Genomic DNA, 20,723 nt, shown 5'->3' on the forward strand with positions numbered 1-20,723 from the left:
AAGCAATTAGCTCTACTTCTGGCTCCTACCATCAAACCTACATTACCTAGGAATGCAAGCGTGGGGATAAAAGATGATTCTAATCAGAGATGATTTTGAAAGAAAAGTTCCTTCCTATAATTTTGAAATCGCTCCACAGCCTCAACCAATATCTTTACCTCTATTTCACATCTCCAGCCTAATTCTTCATTCTGGATAGCTATCATTTTCATTGCAATTAGAATTCAATTAGTAAGCTGAAGCTAGATATTTCATATTTCGTCTTACTGATGTACATCCATCTACCAGCTGAGAGGAAAAGGCAAAGAATAGGGGATCACAATTGAGCAGTTGCACATCATTGAACAGTCTGGATATAGAGTGAGATCGAACCTCATAAATGAGTAACCAGGCTTATAAGTTAGAGGCAGCATTAGCTCTTCTATTCTGATCTAAAGCATGAAAGTTGTTCAATGGCAAAGCTAATTTAGTTTAAAAAAGTATAAATTGGGCAGTAACAGAAGGGAAAAGAAAATTAGGCAAAGTGCTAAACGGGCTGCCGATTCACTATCGCCAGTTGCCAATGATGAGTTTAGAATCTTCAATATATCTCCGAGTAAATTAGTTCCATCAATCCAAAACACCAGACATCTGGAATGATTTCAGTACAACAGAACTACTGTTGCAACTAAATGACGACATTCCAATGCCCCAATTTACATTGATTATATTAAATCTGTACAATAATGGCTACAATAGAACCAGCTCCAGATGGATAATGGATGTGTGGTGGATGCATCATCTGAACGGTGATTTCAGAAATGAAGTTAAAGACTGACAAAACATTGATAAAACAGGCAAGTTATAAATGCATAGGGAAATTTTCCCCAATTTAAAAACACATTTCCTTGCTTCATTTATGGCAAAGTCCCAAATTTTTAATGGTCACATTGATGTATATAAAAAAATGGTTGCTTACATGAAAGCAATTGTCATATGGTAAAAAGCAGTTTCTGGAGTTATCCTGCTTCAGTTTAGTAGTTACTTAATGTCCATTGATGTTTAAAATCCATTGTGGCAGTTAGAATTGTTACAAGTTTCATTTTTTTTTAAAAAAGGGACTAAAGTAATTCTTCAATTGCTCCAACTGGTGAGCAGTGGGATTGAAAACAAGTTGTGAACATACTGCGCAGTTTTTTGATACCCGAATAAGCACATGTACAACTTAATTCACCGACAGCCAGAATGTAGGATAAACAATGGCACCCTGCCAAACAGATTACTTTTGATGATAAGTAGTGTGCGATAAAGAAAGTATCCAAAAACATCAAAAAGTTTTGTGGATTACTACCTTTATTCAGTGCAAGTTTTTCAACATCCAAGATAAGGAAGACAATAGACAAATCAGATTTAGAAAAACACTATGAAAAGCATTAGAAATTAAGATAGCATGTTGGGTGATGGTTGCCTTGTATGGGCAGATAGGCAGTTTCCATTCACCTCAATTAAAAGTCAACTGAAATTTAACAAACCAATTTTAGCCAAGTTCAAGTTAGACAGCTGTGAATGAGCCACCCTCCATGACTGACAAATCCCTACTTTTCTGGAGGAGCAAGGAGCTGCAATCTGAAAACCAAATGTTATATATGGTCAGATAAGAACCGGTATAGAAAACATGTCAGAGGTAAACCAATCAGGAAGTTTGCTTTTATTCATAAAATTGCTGTTATTATTCAGTAGTGTCTTTGTCTAAAAGGAGGTAATTTTATTCATCTGTGCTGCTGGTGGGAAGTCTTGAATCCTGGCATTGCAAATGAGAAATTCAGACACAAGTCATAAAAATCTGGTTCGCACTGGTGATGGGAGACGTTCCTCACCGAGCATGGACTTGGAAAGCTATTCCTATAGTCTCTATAGCCGCAGCTCTAATCAGTTATACCAATTTGAAGAAAACTAACTAACATATGGTGTAACCACTTTTTAATACTGCGCAGCACCAAGTGTCAAATCTGTGCATAATTTTTCAGTCAAAGACTTTTTAGTTGATTAGTATGAAGCAGTTCATGATTAAATAAACTTTCAGAAAGCTTTATTACTAGGTCATGGACAGCAATTTACCTGATGTTGAGTCACACATTTCATTTGGAAAAACTTCCATTTTAAACCAGCATATCCAATACACACATGACCTGAAACACAAGCACTTAGTAAAAAAGATTCTTGAAATTTCAAGAATGAGGAAACTATAGAACAACTGTGGCATAATGAAAACATAATTGGAATAATTTCCAATTTGTTGTTTCACAAACAATGGCTCCATACTCAAGATTCAACGGTTATACACCAACGATATTTGGTACATACAATAGTTATGAAAAATGTAAAGAATGGATAATTATGTAACATATGCAAAATTGGAAAAATGTTTACTTAAATGATTATCTTGACAGCCATAATTTAATTATAGTAATAGGGAAGTCCCAAGCATAAAGATGAACATTTTTAAGGGAGAAAGGAGGAGTGTTCAAAACCAAATAATAGACAATGGTTATAAAGTCTGACTTATTTCATCCAATCCCTTTGGATTCTTTCATTTTTCTGAATTTAAGTTTACAGTAAATGAACTCCTGCTGTTACTGGTATTGGAATATTTTGTTTGTGAAAGCTATACATGTTTGGACAACACACTCGGCACCCAACATTCAGATAAAGTGGAAACTATTTTATTCTTCTCTTTCACAAGCTTTAGAACTTAACACTGAAAATGATCACAAAAAAAAGTTATTAATTTATAAACAAAAGCCATCACTGCTGCAAAATACTCCAGTATAAAACAGAATTGGCCTATGAAAGGACTGTCCTTCTCTTGGGAAGCATCTCCCATCGGTGTTTGAAAAAGTTTTGTGCCAAAGATTATGAATCCAGCCATCTACATCTTTCCAAACAGTTCATATGTTGCAATTTACAGCTTCCATCTTCTCAAAGCAAGAACCAAACTGCAGCCATAACACAGAGTAACGACAAAAGAAAATATCTGAAATAAGAATGGTAGAAAAATCAGTTTCACCATCAAATTTTTTTAAATCTTGCATAGTTGGCCATTTTTAATTTAGGTTTATGTTGTGTTCCTCTAATAATTTTTTTTCTGTAGTTTGGTTTCTAAACTTCATTGAAATTACAACACGGCAACAAACCTTTTGGCCCAACCCATCTGTGTTGGTGTTTATCGTCCACATAAGCAGTAGTCTTAATCCCACCTGCATACCCTCACCCCAATAGTTTTATTCTCTTTTCCTTCAACCACCTATATAACTGCTTAAGTGTTGACATTCTCTCTTTCGCTTAAGTGCATTTCACAAACACACAACCCTTCTAAAAAATGTTTTCCACATTCTAGAGTCTTGGATCGCTAGAAAGTGTGTTTACACTGTTCCATCCTTAAAAACATAAATGTACATCTAACCTCCTTTGTTCCATCAAAAACAGCCTCAATGTTTGAATTTTTTTCTATTTGTATTTATTCATACCAGGCAGCATTCTAGTGAATCTGCATTGTCCCTTTATTACCTGTGCATCCTTCCTATAATGTGGAGCTCAAAACTACAAGAGTACTCCAACTGTAGTTTTAGGTTTTCACTATTACATCTTGACTTTTATATTCTATACCTATTGCTATAAAACCCAACATTCAATTAACTTTTTATGACCTTATACACTTGAGATACTGCTCTTAATGTCTTATGAACTTGAAACTCCAAATCCCTCTGTTCTTCACGTTACCCAGCTTTCCCTCATTATATAAACATTTTAACCAAAATGTGCTACATTTACTGATATTAAATTCTATCTGGCACTTTTTTGCCCATTCCACCATCTTAATATCCCTTGCAGCTTTGGTTCTCAGAATTATTTATTGTGTCTCCTATTTTAGTATCATCTGCAAATTTTGACACCACTTCCTCTAGCCCTATATCCAAATCATTTATGCACATTAAGTGCCTATATTAATTTTCAGCTTTATTTTTGCTTTGTAACTTCTGCTTTGATTGGTCATTTTAATAACTACATAGCAAAACATTTCAGATATAGCCACAAAACAAATTATCTGCAACAGAAAAGATATTCAAGATTAGAGCAGCAAGTTGAAGGATTTTAGCAAAATATTTAACTATTCAAGATCAGCCAGATTTGTCAAAGGCTGCTTTTTACTGAAAAACTCTTGGACATACTGATGTAAGTAATTACAGAACAAAGGGCCCAAGTTTCCACACGCGCCTAGAACGGCGCAGTCCCGACCTGGACGCCCGTTTTCCGCGCCACAAAGTGCGCCTAAAAAAAATCCTCGGTATTCTCCACCCACCTGCAGGTTCTCTGGCCCTCGGCGCAGCCAGCACGAGCTGTGGGGGGGCGGAGCCAGGTCCCTGCGCTGAAAACAGTGCCGGGATCTCTGCACATGCACGCTACAGTGGGCACGCAAGTGCAGTAGCTCCAGGTGCCGAACTGTGTGGGAGGGGCCCGAAGCACGCAGACCCTAGCCCTGGCTGAATGGCCTCACTGGGGCTACGTGAATAAGGCTCCTCCCATGGCCAGACCAGACACCCGCTCTGGCCCCTCCCTCCCTCCCTCCCCTTCCTTCCTTCCTTCCTTCCCCCCCCCCCCCCCCCCACCCCCACCCCCCACCTGTAAATCTGGTGCTGGGGACGGGCCCTGCCCGAAGTCTCGGGCCGGCCGGTTCAGCCTTCGGTCCCGAAAGGCCTGCCTGAAGCACTTTCACACAGGTAGGAAGATGGTTTATTTAATCTTTTCTTTGCTTATAAATGTTTATTCAGGTTGGATTTATTTGTATAAGTATAAATAAGGATTTATTATAGAATTTAATGACTTCCCTTCCCCCCCACCTCGTTCTGGACGCCTAATTTGTAACCTGCGCCTGATTTTTTTTAATGTGTAGAACAGGTTTTTTCAGTTCTACAAAAATCTTCACTTGCTCCATTCTACTTTAGTTTGGAGTACGTTTTCACTGTGGAAACTTTGAAATCAGGCGTCAGTGGCCAGACACGCCCCCTTTTGAAGAAAAAATTCTGTTCCAAAGTAGAACTGTTCTACCTGACTAGAACTGCAGAAAAAAAAATGTGGAGAATTGCGATTTCTAAGATAGTCAGTTCTCCACCAGTTGCTCCTAAAAATCAGGCGCAAATCATGTGGAAACTTGGGCCCTATGAAACAGAATGATTCACAGACCAGACTCAAACAAGTGTAAGAAATAATATACCACAGAGAATTGTTTTAAATGAACATTAAAAAACAAGTTAGTTATTGAAAAATAGTTAAACATTTGAGCGCCCTGCCCCACAAAAGTAAAGATGATCTATCTGGTCCAAAATTCGAAATTTGCGACATATAGCCCAACCTGTGAAAGATTTGCTGGACCGGATAAAAAGTTGGTGAATGTAACTGATGCAAACCATTGGAGAAGCAGGACTATGAAATGCACATCCTTACACAGAGACTGGAAATCGAGAAAGTCCTTCAGACCAACCTTCTTGTCCTGTTGGACAAACACCTCTAGAACTAGAAATATCATAGCAACACCCTTCATCCCCGACTGACATCATTGCTACATTTAATGAGGCATTGAATTTTATACCAGCATACTGGGCACTAGCTCCTGCTATTTTGAGTTAAAAGTGCTGAACAGCTGCTGGAACTTTCCCAATAGTTGCCTCAAGTGCAGCTGGTACTGGATCCATCAAGCCAGGAGGTACATCCATTCATCGCCAGATCTAGCTGAACCACAATCAGGTCCTTCGCTCATCTTCCAAAACTATTCACTATTCCAGGGTCATCCTGGAATGTAAAAATAACTCCGAGCATGTCCTCTCCAGTACAGTCTTAAACCCCTCTCCCCAGCCTCCTCTATCCTCAGCTCCAACATGTGTAAGGAGCTCATGGAGTTTCAACACCAAGATTGAAACCATCTGTTCAGCTGCTTCCCTCTTTTCCCCTAGCCCATAATGCCAAACTTTCCATAAGGTACACCCTGCCATTCTCCCACCCTAAACTCACATCTTTCTCTAGTTTCTCTCCTATTTCACCTCATGCCCTCTCCGAGCTCATCTTGTCCACGAGAACTCCTCCTGCTCTCTCAACCTTATTCCCAAACTTCCCTTCCTGGCCCCCATGTTAGCTGATAGTTAATGGTCCCCTCTCCAAGTACTGTCCCCTCACCTTCAAATCTGCCATCATCACCCTCCTCCTCAAAAACCTATGCTTAACACTTTTGTCCTTGCAAACTACTGCTGGATCTCAGATTTCCCTTTCCTCTCAAGTCCTTGACATGTTGCCGCCTCCCAAATCCATGCCCATATTTCCCACAACTCCATGTTTGAACCGCTATAGTAAGGCTTTCAACCCTGCCACAGCACTGAAACAGCCCCATAAAAAAAAAAAAAATCACAAATGACATCCTATGTGACTGTGATGCATTCTTTCTCATCAAGAATGAGGGATAGTGTAAGAACAGAGGAACCGATGGTGGGGGGGGGGGGGGGGAGGGGGGTGCATATTCACAAATCTTTGCAGGTGGCAGTGCAAGTTGATTGGGTGGTTAAGAAAGCATATAGGATACTGGGGTTTGTAAATGGAGGCACTGAATACAAAAAAACAAGGTAGTCATGCCAGGCCTTTACAAATCTCTGGTTAGGCTTTAGCTGGAGTATTGCGTACAATTCTGGACACCATACTTTTAGGAAGTATGTTACATTCTTGGAGAGAGTGCAGGAGAGGTTTATCAGGATACCACCAGGGATGAGTGACTTCAGTCATATGGAGAGATTGTAGAAGTTGGGATAGTTCTCCCTGGAGCAGAAAAGGTTAAGGGGAGACTTAATGCAGGTATTCAAAATTATGAGGGGTTTTGATAGAGCAAGTAGGGAGAAACTATTTCCTCTGTCAAGTGGGTCAGTAACTAGAGGTCATAGATTTAATATAATTAGCTAAAGAACTAAAGGGAAATTAGGAGAAATTTCTTCAGAGGGTTGTTATAAGATTAATATCTGGAACACACTACCTGAAAGGGTGGTGGAATCAGATTCCATACGAATTTTCAAAAGGCAATTGAACATGCACATTAAGATGACTAATTTGCAGGGTTATAGAGAAAAAGCTGGGTGTGGGATTAAACTGAATAGCTCTTTCAAAGAGCTAGCACAGGCATGACTAGCTGAATGGTCGCCTTCTGTGTTGCCCATCACCACTACATCTCCCGACATCTCCATTGTCTACGATTTGTCACGCTGTTTGTCAGACATCCTATACTGAATGAGCAGAATTTCCTCCAACTAAATATTGGGAAGACAAAGCCATTGTTTTCAGTCCTTGCCACAGTTTATGTTCCATAGCCACTGACTCCAAACTTCTCCCTGGAAACAGAGGCTGAACCAGACAAGTCACAACCTTGGGAGTCCTATTTGACCTGGAGATGAGCTTCCAACCACATACACGCTTTATCACCAAGACCGTCCACTTCCACCTCTAACATTGCCCCTCTCTGCCACTGCCTCAGCTCATCTGCTGCTGAAACCCTCATTCATGCCTTGGTTACCACTAGACTTGACTATTCCTATGCTCTCCTTGCTGGCCTCCCATCTTCCACCCTACATAAACTTGAACTCATCCAAAACTCTGCTGCCTGTATACTAACTTGCACCAATTCTCGTTCTTCCATCACCCCTTTGCTCGCTGACCTACGTTGGCTTCTGGTCTGGCAATGCCAAGATTTTAAAATTCTCATCCTGTTTTCAAACCCCTCCATGGGCTTGCCCCTCCTTATATCTGTAAACTCCGTCGGCCTTCCATCATTGAGGTTTCTGCGCTCCAATTCTGGTCTCTTTCTTGCACATCTCCGATTTTAATTGCTCCACCATTGTCGGCCGTGCCACAAGAACATAAGAATTTGGAGCAGGGGTAGGCCATATGGCCCCTCGAGCCAGCACCGCCATTGAAGATCATGGCTGATCTTTGTCCTCAACTCTACTTTCCCACCTGATCCCCATAGCTCTCAATTCCCCTAGAGTCTAAAAATCTCTCTCAGCCTTAAATATACTTTGGAGTAGATAATTCCAAAGATTCACAACCGAGTGAATAAATTCCTCCTCATCTCAGTCTTAAGATGACTGAGTGACCCCTTATTCTGAGACAATGCCGCCCAATTCGAGTCTCTCATACCAGGGGAAACAACCTCTCAGCATCTGCCCTGTCAATCACCCTCAGAATCGTTATATGTTTCATTGAGATCACCTCTCATTCTTCTAAACTCCAGAAAGTATCAGCCCAATCTACTCAATCTCTTCAGTTTCAGCTGCCTGGTCCCTAAGCTCTGGAATTCCCTCCCCCTCCCCAAGCCACTCTGCTCCTTTAAGATACCCCTTAAATCTGCCTCTTTGACCAAACTTTTGCTCACCTCCTGTGACTCGGTGTCAAATTTTGTTTTATAACACTCCAGTGAAACACCTTGGGATGTTTTAAAGGTGCTATACAAATGCAAGTAGTTGTTCCTCTATCACCAGCTTGTAACCAGGTTGCAGGAACAGCAGAAAGTTTTGGTAAATTGGGGCTGCATAGGGTCTATGTGCACAAAACAAAATAAAAACACTCCCACTGTAGAAGGGCAAAATTTGTGGCCCCACCCCACCCTCCCCCCCACCGCAGAGGTGGGAGGTGTAATTTTCACTGCAACCCCTTTGAATGTGTGATGTACTGTTCTTTATTAGTGTAATTATAAGTGTGACATTGTATTTTCTTATCCTTAATAAAATCCAAGTTCTTTTGCATTAAACCAATGGTCTTTTGCACTTGATCACATCCCCCAGATAAATCCAGAGTCTAGAACCCAAGGGAGTGGGAGCAATTCGAACCGCTCAAGTAGGTCAGAGGTGAACCTGACCCCCGGGACCACTCCTTACACCACACCAAACCTAGGAGCAGGAAAAGATAGAGCCAGACACATTCTGCTCAGAGCAAGGAGAAAAGAAAAAAGGTGAAGAATTTCTTATATCCCCAACTACCAAACTGAAACAGAAGAGCAGTACAACAAGAGAAAGGAGATTGGAGTACAACACCAGTATCTCTCAAACAAGTTCCAGGTGAAACAGCGATGTACTTGTACTTCTTACAATTTAGTATACTGTATTCGCTGCTCATAATATAGTCACCGCTGCTCACAATGCTTTTTCCTCTACATTGGGGAGACCAAACGCAGATTGAGTGACCGCTCCGCTCAGTTCGCAAGCGTGACCCCAAGCTGTAGATCACATGTCTCTGCTCCACTCCCACTCTGTCCTCGACCTCTTGCACAGTTGAGTATAAGAAAGAGGAGGAGTGGGCCATTTGGCCCCTCGAGCCTGCTCTGCCATTTAATAAGATCATGGCTGATCTGATCACGGACTCAGCTGCACTTCCCTGCCCGCTCCCCATAACCCTTCATTCCCTTATCGCTCAAAAATCTGTCTATCTCCGCCTTAAATATATTCAATGACCCAGCCTCTACAGCTCTCTGGGGCAGAGAATTCCATAGATTACAACCCTCAGAAGACATTCCTCCTCATCTCAGTTATAAATGGCCAGCCCCTTATTCTGAGACTATGTCCCCTAGTTTTAGTTTCTTCTATGAGTAGAAATATCCTCTCTGCATCTACCTTGTCGAGCCCCCCTCATTATCTTATATGCTTTGATAAGATCACCTCTCATTCTTCTGAACTCCACTGAGTATAGGCCCAACCTACTCAACCTATCCTCATAAGTCAATCCCTCTCATCTCCAGAATCAACCTAGTGAGCCTTCCCTGAACAGTCTCCAATGCAAATATATCCTTCTTTAAATACGGAGACTAAAACTGGACTCAGCCTCACCAATACCCTATACAGTTGTAGCAGGACTTCGGCTTTTAAACTCCATCCCCCTTACAATAAAGGCCAACATTCCATTTGCCTTCCAATTACTTGCTGTACCTGCATACTAACTTTTTGTGTTTCATGCACAAGGACTCCCAGGTACTACAGCACTTTGCAATTTTTCTCCTTTTAAATTATAATTTGCTTTTCTATTTTTTCTGCCGAAGCTCAATGCAAGTTCGAGGAACAGCATCTCATCTTTCTATTAGGCACTTTACAGTCTTCTGGACTCAATATAGAGTTCAACAATTTCAGACCATAACCTCGGTTCCTAATTTTTCCAGATGGCAGCTGTTAATGATTCTGCCAATCCGATTTCCACCTCTTCTAGACTCATCTTTTGTTTCTTGTCCCATTAACATCTCTTTTGCTTTGTACAATCATACTTTTTGTAATTTAATCACTCCTGCCTTCCATCCTATTTGTTCTTTCCTGCCCCTGCATTTCTTAAAATCTGATACATCTCTAACTTTTTCTAGTTCTGACAAAAGGTCATCGACCTGAAACGTTAACTGTTTCTCTCTCCACAGATGCTGTCTGACCTGCTGAGTATTTCCAGCATTTTCTATTTTATTTCAAACTCACTGCCCTGGTTTTAAACACCCTCCACATCGGCTTCAAGCTATCCATCTCACTACTGGCAGTGGGTGTGGTTGAGGGGTTGTCAGTTGTGCACTCTGGTTAATTTTAGAACTTGCATATGTGATGGAAAAGCAAAAATAATGACGCTAGTTTGTTCATATTCAGCAGACCAACTTGACCATCACTTTCACAAGTTACCCAAGTGTCATCAAATGAGAAAGCTGTTTCTTGCAAAATTAAATCACAAAATTAATTCTTACTCATTATTGACAGGCCTTCACATCTTATACATTTTAGCACTAGATCTCATTCCCATCCGGCTCTTAAATCCCCTCGTTCAGATGCACTTCTCTAACACCCATCCTTTACAAAGGCAGACTCTTTGTGCATGTTATTCAAAGGCACACTCTTCCTTTCTCACCACTCCCCTGGGATGTTTTCCTTCTACAAGGCACACTCCATTTCTTCTCCTCAGATGAACGGTATTCACTGTACCTACCCTCAATCAGTTTCTACTCCTTGATGCACTCTTCACTGCTGATCCTGACTCTACTCCCAACTGCCACTTTGTTGCTTCAGAGAAACGTAGAAAATAGGTGCAGGAGTAGGCCATTCGGCCCTTCGAGCCTGCACCGCCATTCAATGAGTTCATGGCTGAACATGCAACTTCAGGACCCATTCCTGCTTTCTCGCTATATCCCTTGATCCCCCTAGTAGTAAGGACTACATCTAAATCCTTTTTGAATATATTTAGTGAATTGGCCTCAACAACTAGGTGGGGACTTTCTGCTTTGTGCTGTGGGCAGGAATTCTTGATCTATTATTGCAAACCTGTGTGTTGTTACCCACATTGAGCGGCATCGAGTCCACTTGGCATGAAGCAGTAGCCATCAGGTGGGAACAGTGAGAATCGCATCAGGGAGCACAGCGGTAGTCACCTTCCCTCTCCCCTCACCCAAACCCACATTTCCCATTGCTTGATTTGCTGGCTCAAGGAAAAAAATTTAACATTTGCTTACAATGCCTAAACAGGTCATGGCTCAGGATCCTGTGGCCATTGTTTCCCCAGGAAAAATACTTGGACGTAGTGATTTTAATATGTGGCTTGGGTAGAAGCTTGCTTGAAAGGGATTATTTTTTCCAGATAGCCCGGTATTGGGGTAGCTACCAATAGAGAGCTAAGAGGTAATCCAAAATCTGGATGGGAGGTTATTTTGCACATTAGAAACATACATAGAAAATAGGTGCAGGAGTAGGACCATTCGACCCTGCACCACCATTCAATAAGATCACGGCTGATCCTTCCCTCAGTATAATATATATATATATATATATATTATACCAATGATTCTTCATTAAAGGTGCTAGATGTCTCCTGGTGTTGACAACAGAGAGCTTTTAAAGGAACATAGATATCCACGGTCAAGGAGAGTTTATGTTTTTACATCAAACAAAGTGGGCTAGTCGACGACTTTTTTTTTTAAAACTGTGTGAACAGAAGTTGAACTAATTCTGTCAATTGAGCATCATACTCGATATTCCGTATGTTTTGCCTACTGTTGAATAAAGCAACTTTCAAACCAAACATCTCGCCTAGTTTTAACTTGGAACACAGATGAAAAGGACTACACATGCTTAAGTTATGGTGATCTTGTCCAGATCAGAAGGGGTTTTGTTGTTACATAACCAGATTCTGCTATCACACTGCCAAATACAGGAAAGTGGGAGTCAATTTTTGTAAAAAAAAGGCAACCAGACTACTTAAGGCAGTGACTGACACTGCTGAACCCAAGTAGATACTGGCAGAAGAACCAAATTCTTAACATCTACCTACACCCACAGTAGTTGAGCAAACTTGGATCACACTGAATTTGCAATTTGTTTTCATTCCTTAGAGGCCATGTGCTACCTGTAATCTCTAATGTCAAATGTTACTTCCTTGAACATTTAAAATGTTTGCATACAAGCAAATTACAGGAGAATGCAGCATCTAAGATTGTGTTCGATTAAAAGGGAGATAAGATCAAATTTATAAAGCTACTGCCGAAAACAGCTCTGTACTTGAAAATCAGGCATTATCCCAATTATTTTCACAAATGGCATCTGAAGGAGATGAATCTTCAATTCTCAAGGGATTATTTGATTAGATATTCAAAAAGTTTGCATACATTTCTATTAGTTGTGTATTAAGGCCTCATTTAGACATCTCAGTCCCAGATACAAAACTGTTGAGAAATGTTCCTGCTGGGTCCTCTGACCAGGAGCAGTAAATAGACCTCAGGAGTTTCCAAACAGCTACAATTATTTAGTTTGATCACCTCCTCAGAGAAATTGGAGTGACTTTAAACGGGACCTCCAGGTTAAGCACAGCTATGCCAGAGTAGCTAAATATCACTAAATGTGCTCCAAACTACCCATGAGCAACATTGGTTTGAATATTACACATAATTTGAAAGCTGCAGTTTCTAATTAGACCACTTCTAAAAACTTAATGAGCAACTTGTATTGGTTTAAACTACACAAATGAAAAAACTTACCGTAGCAACAACATTTATACTGTACTGCCGAAAATCTAGAACGGTTACAAAAACAGCTGTGGTTGCATTGAAAGACTCGCGTTCTACAGTTGCAGCTGTCGTTGCCGCTTCAAGGAGTGATGCTCCAAAGTAGAACACAAAGGCAACAAAATGATAGACAAAATCCTGCAATTCAAAAAGTAGCTATTAGGAATAGTATTCGGAATTAAAAAAAACACAAAGGGCATTAATTATAGAAGAAATTACATGCTCATCAAATCTTAACCATCAATAGCAGTTGATTAAGAGATTTTGCAAACATCTACAGAAAACAATCAATCTTGGGAATATACAATTATTTACTTGGAAAAAAAAATGTCCAGCATGGTAGTGAACCACACAGGTTCTATGACAATCCAGATAAGTGGCCAGAACCCCAACTGTGAATAGAAACCACCACTTTCTGGCTCCCCTCATGGCTTAGCTGACCCATCGGTTCAAGGTGATCCCAGGTTTGATTTGTGACCTTCCCAGAATTACCTCAACTGGAATGATGCTATAATTAACTTCAGTACCTCTGGGCTAGAGAAGGGTTGTAACTCCAAAACGCTATCCACTAATTGCCCCAGATATCCACATTCCTGCCCAGACAGGCTCAGGCTCGTCAATGACCTCCCTTTAGTTGAATAGCCGAATCACTCACCACTGAGGCAATAGGAGACAAGGGAGAAAATTGACAAGAGGATAACCTTCCTTAATTTTCAAGATTGAATGATCACTTCGATAATTAAGTTAGCCTGGAGTTAGGCTCCCAGGTAACTCTAGAAGCGTGCACATGTAGCATTTGAGAGAAGTATAAAAAAAAATAATGGTGCTGACTTCACCTCATAGAAATAACATGAGTGAGGTGCCATTTAAAATGGAGTGTTTTGCACAAGAGTTGAAGACTATGAAGGATGATTAGAAACATAAAGCCTTAAGTTGTCCAATTATGAGGAAAAGGAATGTAATGGCAAGGTATCTGGGTGACTGGTGGGGAGAATCAATGAGGCCCCAAGGTTATGGCTTTTCAATCTTTGTACAGTTGATCTGATACTTCCAAAAAAACATCAGTGCTGAATGGAGGTAATAACACTTTCTTTCTCACCATGCTTTTAAGTTTCCCCATCATTCACCAGCCAAGAGGGTGAGTACCACATATGCTCCTCAGTTTCTGATGTTCTCCAACAAGCTGTTTTAAATGGACATTCCAATTTTTCTTCCCAGTATGCGAGGATTCTACCTTGCTTAGGGATAGTGTGGTTGTGAGTAGAAACTGGACAATCACAGATGCAAACCCATATCTCATCACTCAAAGCATATTGGAATACCACTGAATTCTGCTTTTAGTAATAAATAAATATTTAAAAAAATAATAGATATACCTAAAAAGACAGAAAAACTATGACAGGTGAACAAATATGACTAAACCCAAAAATCTTGTCATATTTTCAAATCCAAGTAAACTATGAGGACATTTTATGGTAGCCCCTAGCAGTTTACAAGGACTGGAATATCAGGTCCTTCATTGAAACATCTGCAAACTCATTCCTTTTGGTTTGGAAGCAAGTCATCCTCGTTCGAGGGAGCGTCTATGATGATGATGATGACGACAACTACTCCATGAGAGAAACCAAGTCAAGCTGTCCACATTTCAACAGAACGATGTTTAATCCTTTCCTGACATTAGGCCATCTGTTTACAGCTACCTTTTCTCACAGCTAATCCTTTTGGCTATATATAAGCAGGAAGTTCCAGCTTTCATTTTCTAAAAAGACTTCATAATTTTATTCTTCTAAAACAAAAACTTTTCCCATTACAACTACTTGCATTTGTATTGTGCCTTTAACAAAGAAAAACATCCCAAAGCACTTCAGAGGCAGGAGGAATATAGAACCCGAACCAAAGGAGGCGAAATTAGGAGAGGTGATCAAAAGCTTGGCTAAAGAAGTGGATTCTTAAAAGGAGGGGAGGGAGGCAGTAAGGTGGAGGGGTTTAGGAATGGAATTCCAGCAAAATCAGACCGAGGTGACTGAATGCACATTTGCCAATGGTGGGGCAACGGGCGGGCATGACTGATGCGCGAGGCCAGAGTCAGGGGAACTGAGAGTTTAGTGGAGGCGGGGGAAGAAAGTAAGTTGTAGGATGTTCCAGGGTTGGGGCCAGGTACCGTGGTCAGAGACTTTAAAGACAAAGATAAGAATTTGAAGTTTGTGGTGTTGGGGAACTGGGAGCTAATGCATGTCAACAAGCACAAGGGTGATGGGTGAGCAGAGTACAAATAGAATTTGAGGAGCTAGAATTTATGGACAGTGAAGGATAGGAGTTGGAAAGATACGGCATCTTAGTAAGCGAGTCTGGAGGTGAGGAAGGCAGGCATGAGACTTTCAGTGATAGCTGGGCTCAGGTAAGGGTGGATTTAGGGAATGTTACTGAGGTAGAAGTTGCCAGTTTTCGTTAATGGCGAGGATGTAAGGTCAAAACACGGCTCAGGGTCAATTAGGACATCAAGGTTGTGAATAGTTCAGTCCAGCCCAAACAGTGGCCAAGGAGGGGGAACTGAGTTAATGACAAAGGAAGCTGAGCTTGTGGCACGGGCCAAAGATTGCAGGCTTGATATTCCAGATATTTAGCTGGAGACAGAGATTTGAAGATACAATATTCCTGATCAGTACCATCATAGCGAATCACAGGTGAAAGCTTATATATGAAAGCATATATATTCATTAACCAGGCTAATGAAATAACTGCACAATATTTTAGTCTATGATTTTTTTAAATGTTTCTGCACTTGATGTAATCATAATGATGCAATATTGTTATTGGCAAGAAGTTCTTCATATCCCCATTTCCAGTTCCTGTCAACGGAGAAAATAACATGGAAAAAAAGTCATACATACCACCCTAGGAAATAAAGTTCACCAACAGCTTAAAAAAAAAATCTGACAATTCAAAGCTGCCCGAATGTAGTCTACAACATACATGCAAGTGCAGTGGGGCACAGAGAATGCCAGGTATATTTTGCAATTTGTAATGGAGACTCTGGCAACAATTTTACTAATTTCTTGGAGAAATTGCAAGCTATTGGATTTATGTATTCATACTTTCTGCTGCTAAAACTAAATTGTTTTACATAGTTGTCAGTGACATGGAGGTGCACACTTTCTCTGTCCCCTTGGATCTTTCAGGTCTGTAAGTGACTAAAGGGCTGGATTTTTGGGTCGTTTGCGACCCGGGTTTTGCCCCTCTGCAGCGAAAAATGAGATGGTGAGTTCTTTTGCATTCGGGTGCGATCCTCCAATTGGATTTTGCGGTACCAGAAAGAGCTGTGCTGGGTGTGCAATGGCTCTCCTTGGCACACACCCGACCCATATGCCCTGCGATGACCACCAGGGAAAACACAGCGGTCCAGCCCTGCCGGCGAGGTGGATAAACTGCAAAAAAGGTAAGTTCCAGTGTTTATTTTTTTTTTTTTGTAGCGATGTGTTGTAAGGGTGTTTGCAATATTTTTTGGAATGTTTGAATTTTTTTCCCCCCTCCCAAGGCCTCTTGAAGTGCTCCCAGCCCCGCACTTTAATTGGTAAGGTTCCTGTTTTTGCGCCGTGAAAGCCGTACAACGTCTCCCTTTGCGCTGGTGCAGAGCCCAGATGACAAAAGTGGCTCCACACAGCGCAAACGTTAATCTGGCAGTAAATTTCCCACCCCGCCTCAGTTTTCGCCCCGAAAACAGCAAAGCCAAAAATCCAGCCCCAAGCATTTACTCACTGATTTAGGAGATATTATTTTACCATTCAAGTTAAAATGATCAGCTTCCAACATTTTTGCATTCAGATTAAATGTATGGCTCACCTATGGTGCAACATGTCTACCTTATGTGCAGAATGATATCCCGGTGCAGTGCACAAATGGTAGATCCCAAAATGGAAAGAAATGTCAAAGCAAAGTTGAAGAGAAGGATCTTAACTAAAACTCTGCAATCAGGGAGGGGAGGTAACAAGACAAAAGGCATTGGGAAAAATTTGGAACATAGTGGTTGAATGATTGGCCATTGATGGGAGCAGAAAGTAAGAGTAGGCTTGAATGAAAGTGAAGATTGTAGCATGGAGGAAATCAAAGGGTGGGGCAAGGCCATGTAGGGATTTGAAGTCAAGCTGATTTTAAAATCAGCAGTGCAACTTAAGAACGAGCGGATAAGCTTGCTATTGGAGAGGATAATGTAGGCATTTGATGAGTTGTAGTTTGTGGAGATTCTAGGTGTGGGGCCATCAAAGCCAGTGTTGGAGAAAGAGCCTTGTATCAGTAGAGATAGGGGCAGAGGCAGGCAATATTAGAAATTAAAAATAAACAATTTTGATGACTGATGTGATGCACAAGAGGAAGCTGAACACACCAAAATTCAGCACTTCTGGGCTTAACCCAAGGTGGTTGTCAGAGATATAATGAGTCAAAGGCCAATTGTGTGCGAGTGTTTGTAGTAGCCATTGCACTATTGGACCACTTATCATAATGGAATAGAATGTAGATGTACAATCTCCCAGCAATGTTAAATATGTGAAATTGCAGGTCATGGTTGCGTGTACTTTCCAAAGGTCAGCTGGCAGACTAGTCTGATGTAAATGTTAATAAGTGTTCCATTAAGAGATGTTATTTTTGAATAAGATTGAGCAAGGAGATTAATTTGGTGTCAAAAATGTTCTTTCAAATTAAGCTCAAAATGATTAGTTATAAACTGTTCATTCAAAAGGCATATAAAACAGAACTAAATCAAATTTTGTTTTCAGACAGATCAGTGTATTCATCATTGAGTGAGAAAGCCATTTTGTGCACGCATCTTACCACTTAACCCATTTCGCTTGTAGCCATGAAGATTTGGCTAAACAACTGGATCCATGAAGCATCAAAAGCAGTAAAAAAAAACCACACATTTAATCAGCTTCTAACCATATTGTTCGATATTGCAATTCATAACACAGATTATGAGCTTTTCCAAAACAAAAACCTGTATTTCTAATCTGGTGGCGTTTGGGGAAAGGCTTTGTGATGAAACAATACTCCAATCTTCAGCAGAGTCATGGGAACTTCTTGTTTTTAGTGGATTGCTTTAGTCTCTTTGTAACTTTCATTTTGGTTAGATACTTAATCGCCCTAATTTTAGCTAATGTGTATCTCAATGATAAACCACCAAGCGTAAAAACAAAATTTAAACTTTAAAACAGCGTAGTCTTACTATCTCAGTTAAAATTTCAGATGTGTATTTTTGCATTATTGGTGGTCAGCAGCTACACATGAACAATCAACCCTAAACCATCAAGTTTTCCAGTTTTTTTTTTGGGGGGGGGGGGTTGGGGAAGTATGTACACAAAAACGGATGTCATAGAAACCATTTAGAACATAAGAAATAGGAGCAGGAGGCGGGCTTTTGGCCTCTTGAGCCTGCTCCGCCATTCAATAAGATCATGGCTGATCTGATCATGGACTCAGCTACACTTCTCTGTCCACTTCCCATAACCCTAGACTCCCCTATAGCTCAAAAATCTGTCTATCTCCACCTTAAATATATTCAATGACCCAGCCTCCATAGCTCTCTGGGGTAGAGAATGCCAAAGATTCACGACCTTCAAAGAAGAAATTACTTCACATCTCGGTCTTAAATGGGTGACCCCTTATTCTGAAATTATGCCCCCCCTAGTTCTAGATTCCCCGAGGGGAAACATCCTCGCTGCATCTACTCTATCAAGCCCCCTCAGAATCTTATGCTTCAATAAGATCACCTCTAATTCTTCTAAACTCCAATGAGTACAGGCTCAACCTTTCTTCATAAGACAATCCCTTCATCTCAGGAATCAACCTAGTGAACCTTCTCTGAACTGCCTCCAATGCAAATATTTCCATTCTTAAATAAGGAGACCAAAACTGTATGCAGTACTCCATGTGTGGTCTCACCAACACCCTGTAAAGTTGAGGCAAGACTTCCCTACTTTCATACTCCATTCCCCTTGCAATAAATGCCAACATTCCATTTACCTTCCTAATTATTTGCTGTACCTGCATGCTAACTTTTTGTGTTTCATGTACAAGCTCCCCCAGATTCCTCTGTACTGCAGCATTTTGTAATCTCTCTCTATTGAAATAATAATTGGCTTTTTTATTTTTCCTACCAAAATGGATAACCTCACATTTTCCCACATTATACTCCATCTGCTAAATTTTTGCCCACTCACTTAACCTATCTATATCCCTTTGCAGATTCTTTGTGTCTTCCTCACAACTTGCTTTCCCACCTATCTTTGTATCAACAAATTTGACTGCAGTACACTTGGTCTCATAATCCAAGTCATTTAGATTATAAATAGTTGAGGCCCCAGCACTGATCCCTGTGGCACCCCACTAGTTACAGTTTGCCAACCTGAAAATAATCCATTTATTCTGACTCTGTTTTCTGTTAGTTAGCTAATCCTCTATCCATGCTAATATATTACCCCCAACCCCATGAGCTCTTATCTTGTACAGTAACCTTTTACGTGGCACCTTATTGAATGCCTTCTGGAAATCAAAATACACTACATCCACTGGTTCCCCATTATCCGCCCTACTCATTACATCCTCAAAGAACTCTAGCAAATTTGTGAAACATGATTTCCCTTTCATAAAACCATGCTGACTCTGCTGGATTGTATTATGATTTTCTAAATATCTTGCTATTACTTCCTTAATAATGGACTCCAGCATTTTCCCAATGACAGATGTTAGGCTAACTGGTCTATAGTTTTCTATATATTTGAGATGTTTCAGCTTTTAAAGTAGCAAGCCCTCAAGGTATTTCTTGAGGCAACTTACTTATCAAATGGTACCTTGACATGTTTTCAGAGCTCCCTCATATCAAGTTAATTAATTCTGAGAAAGGAGCAAAGTTACTGTACTGATGCACCATGAAAGAGCGAGTGGCTCCAAACAGTTCATTTGACCATCATACAAGCGTCATTCCAGAATAAATCTATTATCTTTTCACACATCAGTGTATCACTCTTACTTTAATTCTCTTGACCACGATGAGGCTCTTCATTTTAAGTCATGTTTAGCATGGTGCATTTTTTTGGGGTTTTAAGAAATATAGGGCTCAATTTTTCCAGGTCATTTGCGCTGTTTTTTTGGCGCGTGCCATTCTTTTCGGCGTATTTGTTTTTTTTCGCCCAAAGTTTCCCCCTGCGATCTGCGCTGGCGTAATTGACTTAGTTACGATTTTTCTAGGCCAGTTTTCTTTTGACGTCATGTCTACGACGTTTTTTTCAATTGTTCGCAGTTTGGCCAACATTTTTTCCTCTTAGGTTGGCGTATCTGGCCACTCCCGAAAAACCTTCTGGTGAGTTAAGAAAACCAGTGCACATTCACAAAGCTGCGCTGAAAGACGCCATTGTTTTTAAATCGAAGATTTTGGAGGGAGTCAAGAACACTGTCAAAATCAACAATAAAGTTCAACCTTTTTTTTTAAGCCTGTCAACGTAAAAGTGTAAATTTGTTGGATTTCAGAAGTTCTCTTTTTTTAAAAAAACACACCCACACACCACCACTGAACGTCTTGAAGCAGGGCTGGAGGGTTGTAGCTTTGGCCGTCAGAATCGGCCTCATGCCCAGACACAGCGGCTTGGGGTTCGGCTAC

The 20,723-nt window shown here is 40.6% G+C and overlaps 1 protein-coding gene across 1 annotated transcript in view; it reads right to left on the reverse strand.

Annotated features, from left to right (window-relative positions):
- Nucleotides 1-1,346: 1,346 nt before the first annotated feature.
- mal2 (mal, T cell differentiation protein 2) overlaps nt 1,347-20,723 on the reverse strand; it is a 59,097-nt gene continuing 39,720 nt past the window's right edge. The window contains exons 3-4 of the mRNA XM_070874878.1: nt 13,049-13,213; nt 1,347-3,013 (exon numbers count right to left, since the gene is read on the reverse strand). Coding sequence (XP_070730979.1) covers nt 2,942-3,013; nt 13,049-13,213 — 237 coding nt within the window. The 3' untranslated portion in view covers nt 1,347-2,941. The remainder of the gene's footprint in view (nt 3,014-13,048; nt 13,214-20,723) is intronic.

The sequence above is a fragment of the Pristiophorus japonicus genome, chromosome 1 (assembly GCF_044704955.1).
Source record: "Pristiophorus japonicus isolate sPriJap1 chromosome 1, sPriJap1.hap1, whole genome shotgun sequence".
NCBI lineage: Eukaryota > Metazoa > Chordata > Chondrichthyes > Pristiophoridae > Pristiophorus > Pristiophorus japonicus.